Source organism: Amblyomma maculatum, chromosome 2 (assembly GCF_055883805.1).
Source record: "Amblyomma maculatum isolate TAMU_Amacu chromosome 2, ASM5588380v1, whole genome shotgun sequence".
Lineage (NCBI taxonomy): Eukaryota > Metazoa > Arthropoda > Arachnida > Ixodida > Ixodidae > Amblyomma > Amblyomma maculatum.
The window spans coordinates 156,946,638-156,965,722 of record NC_139345.1 but is presented as its reverse complement, the minus strand read 5'-3'; the positions used below and the strand labels follow the sequence as shown (position 1 = coordinate 156,965,722).

Below are 19,085 nucleotides of genomic sequence, written 5' to 3'. Positions count from 1 at the left end.
CGCAGTTTCAATAGCTAAAAGAGGCCACACAGTCCCACACTTGCAGAAGTATCGGACAAACCTAGCAAATAATAAGTCCATCAACTAGTCGGCAGTGACTATTAAAGTAGAGGAACTGAAAACGGGTAACAGATATCTGCCTTTATTGCAGGATGACAACCTAAGTGTTGAGGCCATGAATGATAACCTAGAAAATATTATTATGTAGTGTGGTACAAAAGTAGAGAGACCGTAGTCGGACAGTACGGTAGTAAGACGTCCCAGTAGATAAATGATCTCAGTAAGAAATACCAATGCGTAAAAGCTGTAAACCCATGAATAGAATAGATGTAGCCATATGTGAGAAATTAAATAATTGTAGTCAGATCACTATACGTCTTCATTACTTCTTCATTATACATACTGCTTATTTTGATAAGACGTAGGCCTAAATATGCAGATAACCTAGCATGCGCTTAAAAACAGCGGTAGTCTCAAAGATGCCGCTTTTAGTCTTTTAAGCCAAAACCAGAAGTAGGAAGTCAATCACACTTCTGCATATGAGTGTACATTTCTGCATATGAGGCCCCCTCAGCACTAACGGACCTCCAAGGAGTTCTGGAGCGACGGAATTGCAGTGATGAAAGAAAAAACAAAGGGCTGGCATAGCCGCGAATTACCACTATTTGCCCGAGCTGCAGCTTGCAGTTTTTCGTATTGCCAAGGTTTCGTATGTACTGCAGGTGCTGCTCATGTAACGCGTAAACGTTCAAAGCATGCCTCATATATCTGCTCTCTTTATCTGCAATTCCAGCCGGAAATGAACTAGTTCCACAAATTTGTTTCGCCGAGTTCGCGAAGGATGCTATCTCACTTGTTTATAGTGCAGATTTTATTGCGCTTTTTCTTCCCCATGAAAGGAATGAGTGTCTCTCTACCGTTACTGAAGCAAGAATGGCGTGTTAGACTTATAATATCTCGCGAAAGCTCTCTTTTAATTACTCATTTCAGAATGTATGGACTCTGACTTCTCCGGAGATTTGGTAGACCAATTAGGAGTAATGCACAAAATATCCAAAATGGTTGCTTGACTCTGGCGTGCGTAATGTATTGGCACTCAAAGCCCACTACGAGATCCTCAGAGTAAACACATCCTCAGATTGACATCCAGAGGACGAAAAAATGACGACGCTCTTTTAGCTACCAATGTCAGCACTGATCATCTGACACAGTCAAGCCCATGCTGTAAGCCTAATCAAGAAGGTCAAGAAACGAGTCTAGAAAAACATAAAAATGTCAGTCACAAGTTCAATTCATAAATTGGAGCCATTTTGCAGCCCTTTACCTGCGTAAGCATGGCCGCGTTTATCACACTGGTGCGATTTGAATTCTCTTGCAGCATTTTTCAACGTCCAGTCATAGTATTAAGGGAAGGGTTTTGTTGCACTATGCAACTGAAGTGCCCACGCAAGCTCACATGGGAATGTTATGCCGCGTTGCATAAGGCTTGCCTCCGAATTCGGAACGACAATCCTACTGCGCATAACGGCGCCCTCACAAACTCCCGTGCGCTTACGCCTAGCATCCGCTTTGCTAGAGAGGATGTCCTCGATCCCACCGCTTTCCAAAGCTCGTGTACGGAGCAGCTCAGCCGCCGCTTTTCTCGCCCCATTCAGACAACGAGCTGCACCCGTTTATCTGCGCCTTTCCTCTTGGAGCCATACAAACACCAAGTACGCAAACGACGGGAGACAGGCTGTCTGGCCCAACCGGACCGACCAGCGCTGCCGTTCAGCAGAGCTCGTTAGCTTCTGAGAGTGAGCGAGGCACGAAACGCTTGCGCAACGAATTTCGCTCGCTCCCACCGGTCTGCGCTCCCTAGAGAGTATAAGAGGTGCGTCCGCTTGAGCCGTTTCTGGCTAAGGGACTTCCCCGAAATCACTCCGCCCAGTCAAGCTCGTTTACGTGCGTAAGCACAGATTCTCGTCCCCGTTTTCTTCCTTTGCTGCCTTTCTTTGTGGATGCTATTTTTACCATATAGTGCTGTGTCACTGCTCTGGATGCAACCCGACCGCGGCGGCTGCGTTTCGATGGAGGCGAAACGAAGAGGCGTCGTGTGCTGTGCGATGTCAGCGCACGTTAAAGATCCCCAGGTGGTCGAAATTACTCCGTAGCCCTCCACTACGGCTCCTCTTTCTCTCTTTCCACTTTCATTCCCACCCTCCTCCCTTCCCCTACGGCGCGGTTCGGGTGTCCACAGAGCAAGTGTGACAGTTACTGCGCCTTTCCCTTCCTGTGAACCAATTTAACTTTTATCTGGATGCATTGCATCTGGCTTCGTGCTTGCCGCTTGCTTTTAGAAAGACCTTCCTCATTACGTCTGAACACAGAACGTGTGTAAAACGCTTAAAAACACCTACACTACGTTGCCGAGTCCGTGGTCGGGATACAAAGAAGAATTATGCAAGTTCGTTACCGGGATTAAAGGGTGTCCACGTGGTGCTGCAAATTAGAACTGAGTCGAATTCAGTCGCAATTATCTCTGAAACTTCAGTAGCAGCTGCGACCGCAAAGTGAGGCAGAGCTAGTTTCTTTGAAACATCTGCGGCTGCCGCATGACACGTTGAAACTGCGCACTGTTAGAAGCCGACACCTCACGCTTGTGCCCCACAGCTGGGGCTCACTATTATCCCATTGAAATTGGCCGACGGCCCAAGGCCCATTTTTGCTCCTGAATTGGCTGGCTGAAAATACCGGCTGCCGAGCTTTGGCCAGTCGTTTACCGACGGGTGACCGTCGGTAAACGACTGGCCAAAGCTTGGCGGCCGGTATTTTTGACTAGCCAATGCAGGACCAAAAATGAACCTTGGTTAGCTTCCAGGTACGTTATAGACAAACGGTAGAGAATTAATCGGCACCCAACACTAGGCAGCCAAAACCTAGCCCAAAGTAGAGCCTTGGTCGGCTTCCCATGAAGTTGGCCAAGTCCTTTGGGCCACCCACATATCGAGAGATGGTAGAGAATCAGTAAGCGCCCGATGCTCGACAGCGAAACATGGCCCAAAGTAACGCCTCGGTTGGCTGCCCACAAGGTTGGTCATGTAGAACGTATATTTTTGCGAATGCATTTGCATGCTGTTCGCACGAAGGTGACAGAGCAAAAGTTTTAAATAACAATTACCAGCATCATGTGCACGCCGTTTTTATTTTCCATTTTTGACGTGGCGTGCTTAAATATGATTGAAATAACTTCTCTCGACTTGCGGTGGTCATGGGCTCTGAAGTTAGCTCCTCATATAAGCTCACTGAAATTTGCTGTTTGTGTGTGTGTGTGTGTGTGTGTGTGTGTGTGTGTGTGTGTGTGTGTGTGTGTGTGTGTGTGTGTGTGTGTGTGTGTGTGTGTGTGTGTGTGTGTGTGTGTGTGTGTGTGTGTGTGTGTGTGTGTGTGTGTGTGTGTGTGTGTGTGTGTGTGTGTGTGTGTGTGTGTGTGTGTGTGTGTGTGTGTGTGTGCGTGTGTGTGTGTGTGCGCGCGCGCGCGCGCAGGGAGTTGGTGCCTCATTTTGTACTGTTTCATTAGCGCATTGTTTCTTATACGACTGACGTGATGGACCTGGTCACCATGGAAGTGCTTGTGATAATTATGTTCACTGCCATGCATCTGCTCCTTGCAGTCTGTTGTGTTAAAAAATCCCTGTATTTGTTTCAGCTTTGGAGAATATTCTGTGGGTCACCAACATTGTTTTCATGAAAAAAATTAAATTGGAAACTAGAGAATATTAAACCATTCACATTTTGCATTGCTAGAGCAAACATTGTCTTCAAGGCCTGTCTTCGACTTTGGTTCAACCTCTGCCTCGCGTTGGTAACCATACTGGGCCCTAGGTCGGCCATGTTTCCCGTAGACGTCTGGTCGAAATAGATTCAACATAAGGCCTAGCAGGCCGGCCGGTCCTAGGCCATTAATCAAAAACAAGCTCGGGCCGACCTTGTTGATCGAGCTTCGACCGAGGTTGGGCATGTTGCATGTCGATGTTGAGCCAACGTATGGACGTGGCCGATTTTTCAGTTGGGTAGGGTGCTCTAGTATTGAATCCAAGAATGCGGTGTCAAATCTCGGCCGCCGCGGCCGCTTTTCAGTGGGGGCGATAGCAAGGCGTCCGTGTGCTGCGCGAAGTCAGTGCAAGTTGTAGGGCCCTAGGTGGTCGAATTATGCGGAGTCTTCCACTGCAGAGCCATCCATAGCCTGAATCGTTTTGGCAGATCGCACCGCTTTAAACTATTGAACGAACCTCGAGATTGTGCGTTTCACTCCAGATCCGCATCCATTTCCCGTATAAAAGTTGGTTTATAAGAAAGGTAAGCGCAGTATCTGTCAGAGTTATTAATGTACATCTGAACCACATCATTTTCGGGGTTGTTTAAAGAAAAATAGTTCTTTAATGCCTGCTAGAATGTACTAAAATGTTTGCGTTCTAGTACACTCTACCACTGTCTTAGAAGTCCAGAAGCAACGCTAAAAAATGCACTCAAATTGGTGCTGGCGACTGCTCTTCTCCTTTACACAAAAACACCGTATAGACAAATACTGGCTCGCTCTGGAAGCACCTTCTCTCGCATCAGACCTCCATCACGCGCCGGAAACGTATTGCCATATCCGTAGGGCAGCTTTCATTACGTGCCTAAAATTACATAATCGAAGGCGAAGAAGCAGGCAAGTCAAACTGCCCCTGAGTTAATACAAGTCATAGTGAAAACAGCGCGGAAAAAAGCGCGGTTTTCACTATGAATCAGTACCAACTCGCCCAAATTGCAGCCTTAATTGCATACAAGTCATGCTAGTTGTTTTTTGCTTGTTCGCTTCTATCAAAGAATTTCGTTCGGACTGAAAAAATACTTGAAAACCTTGCAACTGTATTCATGCTCTGGTGCACATATAATAAATGTAAACGAACTGTCTGCTCTACCACCGAAAATTCGGCAGCAGTGGTGCAAAATTGAACCAAATTAAACGAGCGTTAGCTTGGTTTTACATTGCTTTCTCGTGGTTTAGACGCTGATTTCAGATTTTAATTGTCGAACCTTTTAAATGGTATATGAAATTTTATTCACCGATTACTATTAACGGTGAGAACGACCTGCAAATATGACCGCACAGTGGCGCACAATTTTACTTGCGCGACGATATTCGACTTGAATCAGAGGTGTAAAATTCAATTTCAAATCACAGATGACGGCAAATAATTAGGATCCTACTATAAGTCCAGTGCATTTACACTAGGCATGTGCTACCCAAGGATGCACCACATGGTAATGTTACGCAAAGTTGAAGTTTAATTTACAGAACTGAATAAATCATGACGTCTAATTAGTAAAGCTAGCAGCCATACGGTCATATATCAGCTCAGTATATTACACAAGCATGCACGACTTATTGATAGGGGCAGCTAAGTCCTAGTTCGACATTCGCGGTCCAGTCAAAGGTCACTGCGATAAACGGAGTCATTTTTGACTTTCGCATAAAATATAACTAACAATCTGAAAGCTATCCTTGCTCCGATAACTGCTCTTCATGTCCCGCTTGGATTGTCTCGAAACTGGCAACATTGAGAAACGCCTAGATATCACAGTGGGAATAGTGGAAACAAGATAAGCCACCCTATCACTCAACACTCCACATTAGCAGGTGATGACATCTAAGGGGACAAGACGCACGTTCTAGCAACTATTAGAAGGCCTATTTTTCTCGCATTTCCCAAAAATCGAGATACGAATGGCTAGCAACCACTTCAATATCAAGTCTTAAAATATTGCCCCTTGTAAACGCACGCGTTTTGAGGAGAAAACTTTTAATGGCTCATATTGTCGTTAGCAGAAGGTGTCACACTTTGCGGCCACCGTAGGTCACGCGCTGCCACCAAAGGTGACGTCTAACATAGCCAAGGTGGTGGCCATCCTGGTCCCACGTCCCCCAAAGTGGGGAGTAATAAGGCGTTAGCCTTAATACGTTTTCGTTACGTGCGAGGTGGTAGCTGGCAGCTGACATGGCCGATCAATAACTGGACGTAGGACTTCCTGACATTACGTTTGGCAGGCGCTGCCAACTCGGTCCTCTCCTTTCATATGAAAGAGTGACATCGCAATAAGCCTGCCAAGACCCTTGCATTCTCTCGCTCGGTTACAGCGGGGCATTACATGTTGGCTGGTAACTAATGCTATCGCGTCATACCGATCCAGGAGTCCGTGCGGAGTCATTCATTTGGCGCTTGCTCGAACGCCGCACCACACAGCCTACAGAAGCACACGTAGTAAAACCAGGAATCAGCGAAGTTTCAAACAAAGACTTCCGCCTAATCGCACTTTAGTGGTCCAAAGTACTACACAATTTTTTTTTCGTTTCCCAATGTAGCACATTTAACATTGCGTCAGTGCTTGCATTACAGCACTTTGAGCAAGGCTTCCGTGTGGAAACCAATCCGTCTTATTTTTGTTTGTTGTTCTTGTTAAGGCAACCGGATCCAAATTTATTCCCAATCTGTTCGCTGAACGCCTTACGGGCTGCGTCTGCTGAGTCCAGCAGCCCGGCGTGTTCTGAGCGCACATGTCACCGCATATTCATCGCATCAGCGAGCCAAAGCGGTGACGCTCCAATTCTTTCATGATCGATGCGTACATAATGTTCGCTCTTTACTTGCACTGCTGTCCATCATATTATTTTTTACGTTTCCTAGCTAAGTTTTCTGTAAGTAGTTTCTTCGTCCTTGGGACGTGGTAATCTATCTAGACATGCAGGTAAAGTTCAATTTGCTTTCCGAAACTTTTTTAAATTTCTGATTCCAGCTTACTAGTAGTAACCTCGCGTCATAGCCAGCCCAAGCTGCCTCTGAACCATTTCCACTCACTGTTTTGAGAATAAGACAAAAGAAGGTAAATATAACATATGGGATATGGAAGTATGTAGGTGCAGGCAGTGTGGTTTTACCATTAAACCCTTCTCGCTTGATATCCTCCTTCCCTTCTCGCTCCATTGCAACACTCTGCATCTTAAATCATATGCGTCCCGAGTGAAAACAGATCCGCTTCTCAAGCTGCTCTTTTGAAGATGGCCTATGTGTAGACAGGGATTCATCTACATAATAGTCGTAACAGATTGTTACCGAGAAATTTTCATGTGCAAATGGTCTCGTTTTACGCAACCTGATGCTAGAATCACCACTACCGAGCGTTATATGTATTGAGTGTCGAGAAAATGCAAATAATTAAAAGCAAAAGAGCGAGGCAATAATTACAGTCTCTATAAAAAAAAAAAAAGTATCGTTCCCTTCCGTATCCCCACAAAACCTAATCCCGTTTTGGCAAGGCGTACATCTCCATGACGGCAGTATACTGGTCGATTGTGACGAGCGCGGCAGTGAGGAAATATAAAATGTTGCTCGATAATCTGGCCGCACCACTTAAAGCCCTTCATTGACAAGTTAACGAAAGCCATTAAGAATTGAAAAAAAAAAAAAGCTCGCAGTTGTCACTATGTAGGTTATATTGTCACGCCTTCGAATACATTCCAATAATAGCGGATTTGGCCGCAGAACCTTCCTACACTTACTCTATGTTATGTTCAATGCCAAATTTAAACTAAAAGGACTTATTTCACCTTCAAAACAATAATTTAGTTCGGCAATATAAGTTTCTGTTTTCTTATTTTCACCGTAACCTTGACAAGGCTGTTCCCTTTAAAGCTGAGCCATAGGCCCGCGCTTATCGCGTGAATTTTTGTCTCACAAGCGCACCGTTAATCCAGGGTAATGAACAACATTTATTGCGAAAGCATTGCGAGTTCCGAGTCTCGTTCCTTTATGAACTCAATCTGCGTTTCGTTGCTTTTCCGACGTGTTCAATAAGCTCACTTTTACTTTACTTTGTTTACTTTACCTGCTTCACTTTTTATCACTCTTTGTCATGTCCTTTTCTTTCGTCTTGTTGTTTTTATTTGATTTGTAATTTCTGTTTCTCTGTTTTAGTTTTATTCTATGCTTCTTTTATTTTTACTTCTGAAACAGGCTTCTTTCAGCGTGGCAGCGATAACCACGCCTACGAGCCAGCATCATCGTACAGGGGCGCAACAGCAGTGTGTAGTTCCGTCACCGCTGCAAACTGGGCACTGCTAGGAATGTGCTGGGATTGAATTTGTATCTCCATGCTAAGTAGTCGAGAGTCCCAGCCGTGTTGACCTCCGCGGCAGATGTAAACACGGCTCACGCTATAGCAAATACTTTCCTACAGTGCGATATCCCCTTACCTGCACGTTGTAGGAGAAATATCATTTTCTATTCCAGAAAGCTTCCGCGTTTTCGCCTCCTGGGCTCTTGATTGGAACGTGTGTGCAATCTGTGCATCCGGTCACGCCAGCGGGGAACCTTGCAATTTCGTAGAATGCGAGCATTACGGCAGAAGCTTCAGCAGCACTTTGTAGTTTCACAAGAGCAGGGAAGAGGGCAGCGACGATCTTTCGCGACACTCTTCCAATGGCACGTGACATGGTGGGCTGGGAAATGCCAACAAGGTCTCCGGTCACTATCTGGAATCAACCGGCTCCGTTGAATTGGAGCGCGATTAGGAGCTGGAGGAGCGGTGGCAGATGGTCGGCGCTCGCATCGAAGGGTAACATATCCAGTAGGCGTAGGACAGCTCACTTTGAGAAGCGGTAGAGGTGGGTAAACTCTAGCTCAATAAACTCTTGCATTGGATTCTGGTGGTCTCTAACCATTCGCCTTGCCGATGGCGCGTACATATCAGCGAAATCGCTCATGCTGTCGTCCATCGCATAGCAGGCTGCCATATTGAAACAGCTTCAACTTGCACTGTTCTTGCTTTTACTTTTGATGTTTTGTTAAACTAATTAGATTTTATCCCCACCTTGCTAAAACTCCAACACCATGATTACAGTATCAGTAAATAAATAATTTTAGAATTCTAAATGTTCTGTTTTATTCAGTTTCCTGCACACCGCGCCTTTCGAATGACGGTACATAAATTGAGTCCTACTTTATAACTATAGTGGGAGTCCAGCAAATTTGCGCTTTTATACATGCATGGTGAACCAAAATGTCACGTGAAGATTGAAGCTTTATTAGGGTAGATAAAGTAAGAATAAAGATGTGTCTGCGAGTGACGCCCAACTTTCATGCAATAGAGAATGTTGAATTTTGGAAATTTTTTGGTGTTCTTTTTTTTTTTAATCCTCTGCAGCAACTACCACGATGTATAACTCCAAGACGGAGTATACTTTATGATCGGCATCGGGGCCAGTAGCTTCTGCTCCAGTCCACTGCACTCTTGATCCTATAAATAAAATGAATCTACATCGACGATTGTAAACAGGATTGAAGCACCGTTGTTACAATGGAAATTTCACACATTGTTGAGAACTAGTCCTCAGTTTGGGTCACTGTGAAAGTTGCAATTCCTAAAGTCTCATTTTATTTTTTGGCCGATATGCTTAGCAAGGCGTGTGAGAAGAGGAAGCTGAAATGATGGAAAGTTTACCTGTCGAACTTGGCAATGCCATTTTCGTGTGCACCGTTGGTACAGCAGGCGAAATGAATATTTTCAAATACTATTTCTTTTATAAGCAGGCAGAATGCATTGAAAATGTTCTGTCAAGTATTTAAACCAATTTTTTCAATCCCATTTGTTTTATATTCTTATTTTCTTTCAGTTCAACGCTTAGTATGGTTGATACTGACACCAACTTTCAACAGCGCTTTGAAAGTTCAATTTCACCTTAAGAAGCGCAACTGACCCAACCAGGATCGGTTTAATTGCGCTTGAAAGTGGCCGTGTAACAACCTCCTTGTCTCCACTGAGTTCGATGTGCCTTGGCCCAATGTGGATCTAAAGTGCGGTATGACAAGGATAACGTGTACTCTGACATCAGACTCCGAAGCGCACTGCGCGCGACCGCTGCCTGTATGTGCAGGGAAGCTCTTGCTCCCTGCTTCGGAGGAGAGGAATAAACTTTATTTCAAAAATAATGAAAAAAAAAATGAAAAACGAAAACTTCACTACACTGTTCAATCCCTTACTGACCTGACGTTACTCGCTGTTCTCTCTCGCAGGGGTACAAGATGCGCGTACACTGGCCGAGTGTGGTTCTGGTTGTGCACTGCTGGCTGTTGCTCTTCTTGCTACTTTCCACATCAGCGGCAGACTCAACGACGCTGAACAGCGCTGGCCAGAGCATACACGACATCAAGGGCGTGCCACAGGTGAGTGGTCCTCCTGGGGTTTTGGCGCCGGAAGGAAAGAGCGCTCCGATGAAGAGGTGGCGAATATTTACACCTAACGGTATTTAAAGCTGTTCACGTATAGAGATCGGAAATAAATCGAGCAGTTAAGTGTATTTCAGAGATTTGTCGAGGTTCTCAAGTGCGTCACGATGCCCTTCGAGAGTCAAAGCTCTCAAGACTCTCACGCTATCTTATGCGTGCGCTTATCGCATTCGTCCGATTGCAATGCTTTATATAACCTTTTGCAGTGACACAATTGTCATTTAATAGCATATGGAAAGCTTTTGAATTGTGAACATTGAAAGATAGCTGTTAAACTTCAGGAACAACGTGTTCTTCATCGTTTGAAGTCCGTGGAGCTTATTACTTGTCCCGAATGATAAGGTACTTAATATATACACTATTTTACTACCGATATTTGATTAGGATCATATTATAGCTAAATATAAAGTAGAGCTGCAGTGGCCAAAGTAACTCTCTCTTCGAGTTGCGATGTAGAACAGTACATTGTTTCTCGTTTTCTTAAATACAATTCGAATGGACAGTTTAATGCATATGGATAGATAATCTGCGACGATATGCGCCCAGAGGGCGGAATGGTTCATGCCTAAAAGCATCTGTTGTAGCTAGTTGACTTCATCGAAATAAATTGCGCCTCCGCGTATAATAAGAAGCCAAAGACTACTTCCGTGTAAAGGCACCCATATTCATATAGTGTTTCGTCATGCTTAATCGTTCCTTTTTTCTTGCTTTATTTAATCAGTGCAGCCAGCCTCCACTGCACCAACAATTTTATGCGATAGTGTAGGAAGCTCGTTCGGTCGAAAAAGCGTCGCCGCCGCCATAACCCGTAATTAAGAAAATTGTGTCGGAAAAGACAGGCTTGAAATTTTGTTTGAAAACTGGGGCGCAACCTTTCTTTCTGCAGCGTTCTGAGCGGTTATGTAAAATTTCGCTCTTCATTCAGTATTCATCTGCTACTCAAGTGGAGGTTAGTTTTCGACAGAGATTCGATCCAGCGACATTTGTACCTAGAATTGTATGCCGTTCATTGCAAGTGTAGGCACCCACAAAAATATCAGACAGATGCTGTGCCTGCTTTTCCCCCGAAATCAACTTACATAAAAAAAGTTAAAGGGAAGCTTGAACGTTCCTTCAACTTTTTTACTGTCCACAATGCCTGGAATCTTGCTCGCCGTAAACGTCGACTGATTCTACAAGGAAGCTGTAGGTTGCGCTAGAAAAAGCTCTCACGGTGTCTCGCTCGCCATGCAGATCACCAAGAAGGGCAATCCACTGCTCATGCTCATGGAGCCGGCGCTGCCAGCTCTCAAGTACATGCTGCCGCTAATGGCTCTGCTGGCCCTACCCGAGCTGCTGAGCACGGCACTGACGAGTCTCCGGAGCATGGCAGCGCTGAATGCCGGATCGTACGCCGTGCAGGCGCGGCGCAGGGGCCGCAGGGGCGTCCTGGACGGCCGCAGGGCGGCATCGGGCGCTCCGGGCGGTGTCGACTTCGTGGAAGGCGCTCAGCAGATGATGTCACTCCTGGCACGGCTTGACGAGGCCGTACAACGGTACGGTCAGCAGGAGGCCTCCTGTCAGCTGAAGGCCATGTGCGAGTTTCATCGGGCAGGCATGAGCCCTGAGGCGGGAACTGTGGCCAAGAACATAATCTCCATGCTCAAGTGGGTGCTATTCCGCCTTTACTTTGCCTTTTCCCCCTCCTTCGGTCGGTAAGACGATGAAGGGCTTTCTCCGAAAAGGTAGAAAATAGCACCTCGAGGCACAAGTTGAACCAGAGGAGAACATAGCAAAGCAGTTGCAGTTTTCAACTAGCGTACATTTTGTTCTTGGAACGTTCTGTCGATGCTACGTGTGAGCCTTCCTCGTTTGTGAAAACTATTAACCCGTCCACTTGACAAACGACAGCACCATATAGCTATTTATATATTGAGCCTTAGCAGTATTCTTCATAATAATAAATTACCGTGATTGTCTTCCTCTCTTGCCGGCTTTCGTTGGGAAGAGTAGTCGTCGTGAAGGGCGTATATTTATAACGGCTGCTGTCGTATCTCCCGTCTCTAAAATTAAAACCTGACTATAACCATGTAGTGTAGTCGCCTTCACAGCTCAAATAAAAAATTGCAGAAAGATCTTGAATGTGCCATTTCAGAGCTTGAGAAACACGGGTAGAATGCATTGTAGCGAAAAATAAACTTTGTTTCTATTTTCTCTTCTAGAAACTCATCAGATGCTGCGTAAAGGAACACGGCGCTTTTGTCACTGATGCCAACTGTGTCGGTTTTTAAAGCAAATGCGATTGCTGGGGTGGTACACTGTAATGTTTTCTGTTGACTGCATCTATTCCCTCAGAACTGCATCTATTTCATCAAATTAGAGAAATTTTCTATAGCGCCACAGAATTTGAAAAGAAAAAAAAAACATTTTTTTAACATAGCCCGTTGACAGGCCGTCGGTTACTCTTGTTCTCAGGGCTGCGTCATGTCCGGTCTTCCGCAATCAAAGCGCGGTGAAGATGAATAAATAAAAAAAAAGTGTAACAAGCTAAATTCCTCCATCGTCAGCACAAAATTTAATTGGGTATTTTTACACTAAATGCAAAGCCGATCTATTTGATGAAACGTCAAAAATTCTGCAGTATGAATCGTTCGTATCAACTGTATCTATGGCGCTCTTCATTAGCTCAAAATCTCGATTACAAATATTCTATGATTTGCCAGACAAAAGAAGCAACAGGGCGCATCGAAAACCATACAAAAGCATCGCGAACGTCGCAAGCGTTCCTTTGCTGTCTAACAGCGGGCATAAATTAGCTTGCTAAACGGCAGTTGATAAGCCGGGAAAGAAATTTTCAAGCGCACCTAATCAGATGTTTAGAAATCTGTGTGGCGCACAAGTAGAAATTGCTAGCGATTGAAGTCCTGACCTTTAAATAATTTTACCTGGGTAACATACCTACAGCGACCGAGCCGTAGGGCCACGAATAGTCATATTATTTTATCTAAAATCAGTGAAAACCTACACACCAGTTCTCTCTTTTGTGTCAGCACGAAGGTGTTTTAGTAATACTGCCTGCCACCATTTGCCTGAAGGCAAATGAGATCGGACTACACGACGGAATGACAAACTTACTGCACAGAAACACCTTTTCTATGCTGATGGTTCCAGCACGTAGCATGCTAACGAAGGAGGACACTAAATGAAGATTATTATAATGGATCACCTTTTCTAATGCGGACGACGTCATGAAAAACTACCACCACCACCACGAATCCTAGATCCCAAGGGCGACCGTAAGTACACATGGTCGTTTCAAGGTTGTATTTTGCCCATCTGCCGCGAAGAAGGGCTGGAAGGAATGCCGGCATGCCGTGATATGCATGGCAAACATTTCCGTTTTGACACAGGCTCAGAAGGCGTGGATGCTTGAATGAAGATAGGTGCATTCCGAAGCTCATATGCTGAGGGCCTCCAGTCTTAATTTGAACATGGTTGCTGCCTACAAAGCGTCTTTAAGTCCATTGCGCCCTCGTATCGAAGCAAAGAGATGCAACCACATAACTTCACTGCGCAGTCTCATCGGATGCTATGGAGTTTGAAGGCAGCGACTATGATCAAAGTAGTGGTGGACGGCACTGTGCTGTCTTGGGCCGTTGATACACAATGTCGCATTACTGAAAGGTCTGTATGCTGTTATATAGGATGCGGGCCGGAAAGAGGTAGCAAAGAAGTAACTCTTTTTAATGTAATTCACTAAATTGCTGATTTCCTCAACTTGGGGAACTTTCTGTACATTATTTGTCTTTTGTGCCGAGCACGTTGAATGGACATTTTGGATTTATATCAACGCAGCTAAGCGTATGCATTTTTCAACACTATTCATAATGCCATGTTCATGCAGGCAGTGGTGACGTGTGTGAAAGCATGTTGGCAAGTATTGCGGCTGGTGAATTAAAGCAAGTATGCGGTGAAAAAGTTCTTCCGAAAAGTAGCAGGAATTAGGGATATGAAGCAATTAGCGAGAAGTACAAACACGTTCCACTCCTGTGTTTTATGCTCAAGCGTCCTGTTGTGTTAACTCGTTCACCCAGTGAGATGTGTGTGCACGCATGAAGAGTGGTATTGAGGCTATAATAGCGCGTATCAAGTGAACTGCCTCTTGTAACGCAGGGCAGACAGCCGCGTGGAGAGGTCGGCGATGCCAGAGGAGCAGAAGGCCGCTCTTCAGGACTTCCTCAAGGCTGCCCAGAACGGACTGCACCACCGGAACTGCACGCGTATCTACAATGACTGCCACGAGACCACAACCTAGCCGTCACCGTAGCTAGCTGATCAAACTACAAGCTGCACCTCTCTACTGCACTTCTTTCCCGAACCAACCACATAGCAAGATCTGAGGTTGGAGCATGCGTGTCGTTCAGCTTGAAACCAAGAAGACCTCAAAGTGTTTGCCGTGAAGCGACGACTGCGCGTCGGCTGAAGGTGACAGTACTGTGTGTGAGCCAAATGAGTGGCACATTTGTCCACATCGAATCCATCCCATGGCGTGACAGCGTCTGCAATTCCACCGTACTCTTCTGTGTTCATTGCGAAAAAAGAAAGAGCGGAGCTCAAGCTGCTGTCGTCCACATTTGGGAAGCATGTTTGAAGCAAGCAATAGGGTATAAAGGCCACGCGGTTACGAAGCTGCACCGCATATGACCTAGAAACTTGCTTACATTGACGAACATTCTACGCATGACGACACGCGTAATGACAGTGCACTTAACGTATCCGCTGAAAGTCTGTTCGTTAGCTTCACATATCAGTTTTCTGCCCAGCACAACTTTGTAATGCAATAGGCAGCCTTAATGACATTCCCTGCTAAGGACGTGAAAAGTTAGCACATTGAAGGGTGTAGGGGCAAGAGAATGACATGCATTCGCGGATCACGATTCCGCTTACAGCGTCCCCGGTGGCATTAGGGTCATGCGAAAAAAAGAGGTAGCTTCAGCGTCCACCCCCGCAGGGCCTAAAACCCATATAGATTTGTTTAATGCATCTGCATATCTAGTAGAAGTTCCCCACGTAACATATACTCATTATAGAAGCAATGCCTTTTCGCTTCTTAAGTGCCTATTTATGTTGCAGTAGAATCCGGTTTAGTCAACAGGGTTAAGCGTCAGACATCAACGAAGGCGCAGTTAGCTGCCATGCAAGCTTTTCTCGTATCATGCCTCGTATTTCAGTTTTTAGTTAAAGCGAGACTGAAATTTGAGTTCATGTTAGCTTCACTATTGTCTCTCAGGCAAATCGCTCTTCCGCGACAACGCATGCGCATTCCGCGATTTCGGTGCATGTTCCCAAGAGGAAGTGATTTGCCGATATGGCAATCGCTGCGAGACGAATAGCTGTGATGATTCCTTTAATTCTATTATACCTACACTTTTCTTGAATGCATCCAGGTATCAAGGGTAAGAAATAGTTCTTTTTGACCGTTTCTGAAGAAAACACCCTTTGAAATGTGTCCAGGTAATCATAGCCGGCCGTGCGTCCGCCTGATTAAGCATGATACCCCGTTTAAAGGCCGTAGTTTGACACGATTGTTCCTTTGTTTCAGTCACTTGTCCCCCCCCCCTTTTTTTTTTTCGTTGGTACCAACAGTGACGCAAGGGCCAGGAGTTTGAGTGTGAATTGATTCGCAGACTTAGGGATTCAGATACGGGACATATCTATGCAAAAATAGGAGTGTGATTCGACACAGGGATCGAAAGAAACGCTCATTGAGTCCGAATATCTGATGAATCTCCACCACACTATAATGATGTCAACGGGTCGGGAATAATTATGAATAATTACAGCTGGCCTATTGTGAAGCGCAAATGTCGCTTACAATACGCCGACTATCACAACGAGCAGCAGACGAAATGCTCACTTCTGAGTGTGACAAAATGACGGTATCAGCTTTCATATGACAGGAGTGGACAAGAACTGTCTTAAGCAGACAGAAAGCACATAATGATATTTCCAAGTTTCAACAAACGTTTTTCTAATTCATTTTTTCCCTTGTAATTACCCGTTAGCAAACCGTATTTCCAAAATGATATACCAATGTTAATTGCGCATTGCGTCTGGTGTCGCACATTCATGACCTTCACGATGCATGTCTTGATGCCTTGATGAACAAATTCGCTAGCCTCGACTGACAGTTTCCCTACTGCTTAATCAAAGACGTATGCCTAAAAGCCAGCTTGGAAATGCTGTTCAGTGCAACGTCGGCACCTTTTCTTTTTGTAATCGGGCGCAGTTGCGAGCGCATTCTTTCAAATGAACATGAGCGCACACTTGGAGCAAGTGTTCCACTCCATCATTCAACAGTTCCCTAGCGACGGGGTTGATGTGCTCAGCAAAAGTGGTAGAGGGCATGAAGTTTATTTTTTCTCACATCCTCACACCGCCAATTTTCGAACCGGTCTCTGAAACAGAGCCTCCACGCTGTTGCTACTATCGGTGGACAAGGAGCCGTGCAAATTACCATACAGTACATACAACGTGTTTACGAGGCTCAAGAGATAAGGCACAGTGCTCTCTAGACTCAAGCTTTACGAATCTGCATATCCTTTGTATAGGTCCTTCTGACGCCATCTCTCCGCAGAAGAATTACTGATGTGTGATCTTGAAGTCAAAATCAGGGTTGCCTTTTCGGCCACTTCTACACTCCCCAAAAATAAAGGGTAGGATCATTTAGGACTATATGTCTGAGCATCCCCATAGCATTGGAATGGCTCTGACTGTTCGTGGAGCCAGGCGCATAAGGACGCACCAGTTATATAACGTTCAAAGTTGGGACGACATCCTCTCTTCCTTATACGTTTCTGAACAATGCCTCAACCATGCCACAGATATGCAGAAGAAATGCAAGCTTAGTTGATTCGTCATGCCTGAAGTGTGCTCAATGTATTTGTGTGTTGCATGCGACACAAGTGTAGTGTGCGTCTCATGCTTACCTTGTGTCTGTTCATGAGTTTTGCTATGGCTCACAAGACTGCGCGATCTGCACGCGCGTGCCATTAAGGAATACTTCTTCACAATTCCCTTTCGTAAGCGGAAGGGGTCACTATTTGCCCTCAGGTTACAGCCGCTCTGAAGGGCTTTTTGGTTTTTCAAGCCACCATACAGCAATGATGGAAAGTGTGAGTCCTTTGTTTAGTGCTAGCATCTTTAGCAAACGTGCTATGTTTTGCGAGAAGGACCATGTTGTCGGACAACAAATGTCTGAATCAGGCAACTCTACTTTGAATTTATGCTAAAATACCAACACGTTTGTCACTAAAGATATTGAGTATATTTTTATCCAACAGTTCTCATCACTGATTGCTTGGTTACAGCGGCAACATTTTGATAAAGGGCAGGTTCCCTTCGTGCAATATTTTTCGCTTTTGCCTTTCTTTGTTTCCTCCGAGTCCCAGGAAACCAGCATTATAAGAATGCCTAATGTGCGCTAAGACGAGGTCACATTGCTGCACTGACGTAGATGACAGTTTATTTACCGCGAGAAGTTACTGACTGCGGCCATCACTCTCCCTTGTTTCCGACATCCGGCAAGGCACGAGCTGCTCTAAGGACAGGTTTTGCTTTTGCTCTCATCCCATTATTTTTTTATGTTGTGGGTTATTCGTTGTTCACAAGCCGTAGAAAATACAAGACACGATGTTTTTATAAACGAGCGGCTTTCGCTTCACAATGACTGGGATGATTTGCAAAGGCTGACGTCTGAAAAATTACAACGGTACTCCGAGGCATTGTTTCTCAACAGCATCCGTTAGCCCGGAAGTACTACTTCGTCCGGGCAGACAATACACACCTTTAGCAGACCGTATTTCGTGTTGTGGTCTGTGTTACTGAATTTGCGGGGTTCCTCCCACCGGCAGTGCGCACGCGCTTCTTTGGTCCCGACGCGTGCAGCTCGCCTTTCGGCCGCCAGATGGTGCTATTTGCCCGCCAACTTAGCGCCTGCTCATCGCTCCGGGACCAATCTGTGCGGGAGCACTGCCGATGGGAGGGATTCCGCAACTCCAGTAACGCAGAGGGCAATACGCAATGCGGTCTGCTAAAGGTGCGTAATAGGCAGTTTTAGCGGAGCGTGCTCGCGTGTCCGCCACGCTCAGCCGGCGAGCGGGAGCACTACTGAGCATGCGCCAATCGCTCACATGAGAGCGCGCAAGCGGATCGGCACCTCCGTTCCGCTTGTACGTGGTCCTAGCGGAGGGGCTCGCCAAACGCCTCGCACGTGCGAAGGCGACATGTTGCGCCACCGCCCGGCTTCACAAAAATAACAAACGCCTGCTCAAAGACAGCGTATACCTCTCCCTTCCCGTGTTATAAATAGTTTACAGGGCATCGTTTTTCAGTGGGGCGTCAAAACAAAGCAGTAATTCGATTCATTCTCTTGTTCCACGTTTTATAACCAGGGGGCTCTTCATACAGTTCACCTGTGCCTCTGCTCGGCTGAAGATAAATTTTGTCGTCAAAGCTCTGGTTTGCTCAGCGGGTACTTCGAGCGGAACGGAGGCACTAATACGCTCCGCTAAAACCGTCTAATGCTGTGGCCGTATAGTCAAGTCGTAATTAATGCGCTTTTGCCGTTAGCCTTTATGAAAGCAGTTGCTTTTACGATCATTCGCGGGCGGTGAGTATCGCACGTGATTTAGAGTGAACGGGAGATGCTTAGTTCATTAATAAAGCTCTCACTGCAGCATGCACCCTTTTTTGTCACTCACCTCGCTAACATTGTAAATAGTACTTTTGCCTGGAGGGCCA

The 19,085-nt window shown here is 45.6% G+C and overlaps 1 protein-coding gene across 1 annotated transcript; it reads left to right on the top strand.

Moving 5' to 3' along the window:
* Positions 1-10,100: 10,100 nt before the first annotated feature.
* Positions 10,101-14,598, top strand: LOC146200253 (uncharacterized). Its single transcript, XM_084592897.1, has 3 exons — positions 10,101-10,241; positions 11,538-11,950; positions 14,457-14,598. The coding sequence occupies exons 1-3, from the start codon at positions 10,101-10,103 to the stop codon at positions 14,596-14,598; spliced, it is 696 nt and encodes a 231-aa protein (XP_084449023.1).
* The last annotated feature ends 4,487 nt before the right edge of the window (positions 14,599-19,085 follow it).

Bases quoted from the DNA above. Each gene is read 5' to 3' on its own strand.
- LOC146200253 (XM_084592897.1), top strand. From the start codon at position 10,101: ATGCGCGTACACTGGCCGAGTGTGGTTCTGGTTGTGCACTGCTGGCTG. The intron at 10,242-11,537 runs GTGAGTGGTCCT...CTCGCCATGCAG, and splicing joins ACATCAAGGGCGTGCCACAG to ATCACCAAGAAGGGCAATCC. The intron at 11,951-14,456 runs GTGGGTGCTATT...CTTGTAACGCAG, and splicing joins AACATAATCTCCATGCTCAA to GGCAGACAGCCGCGTGGAGA.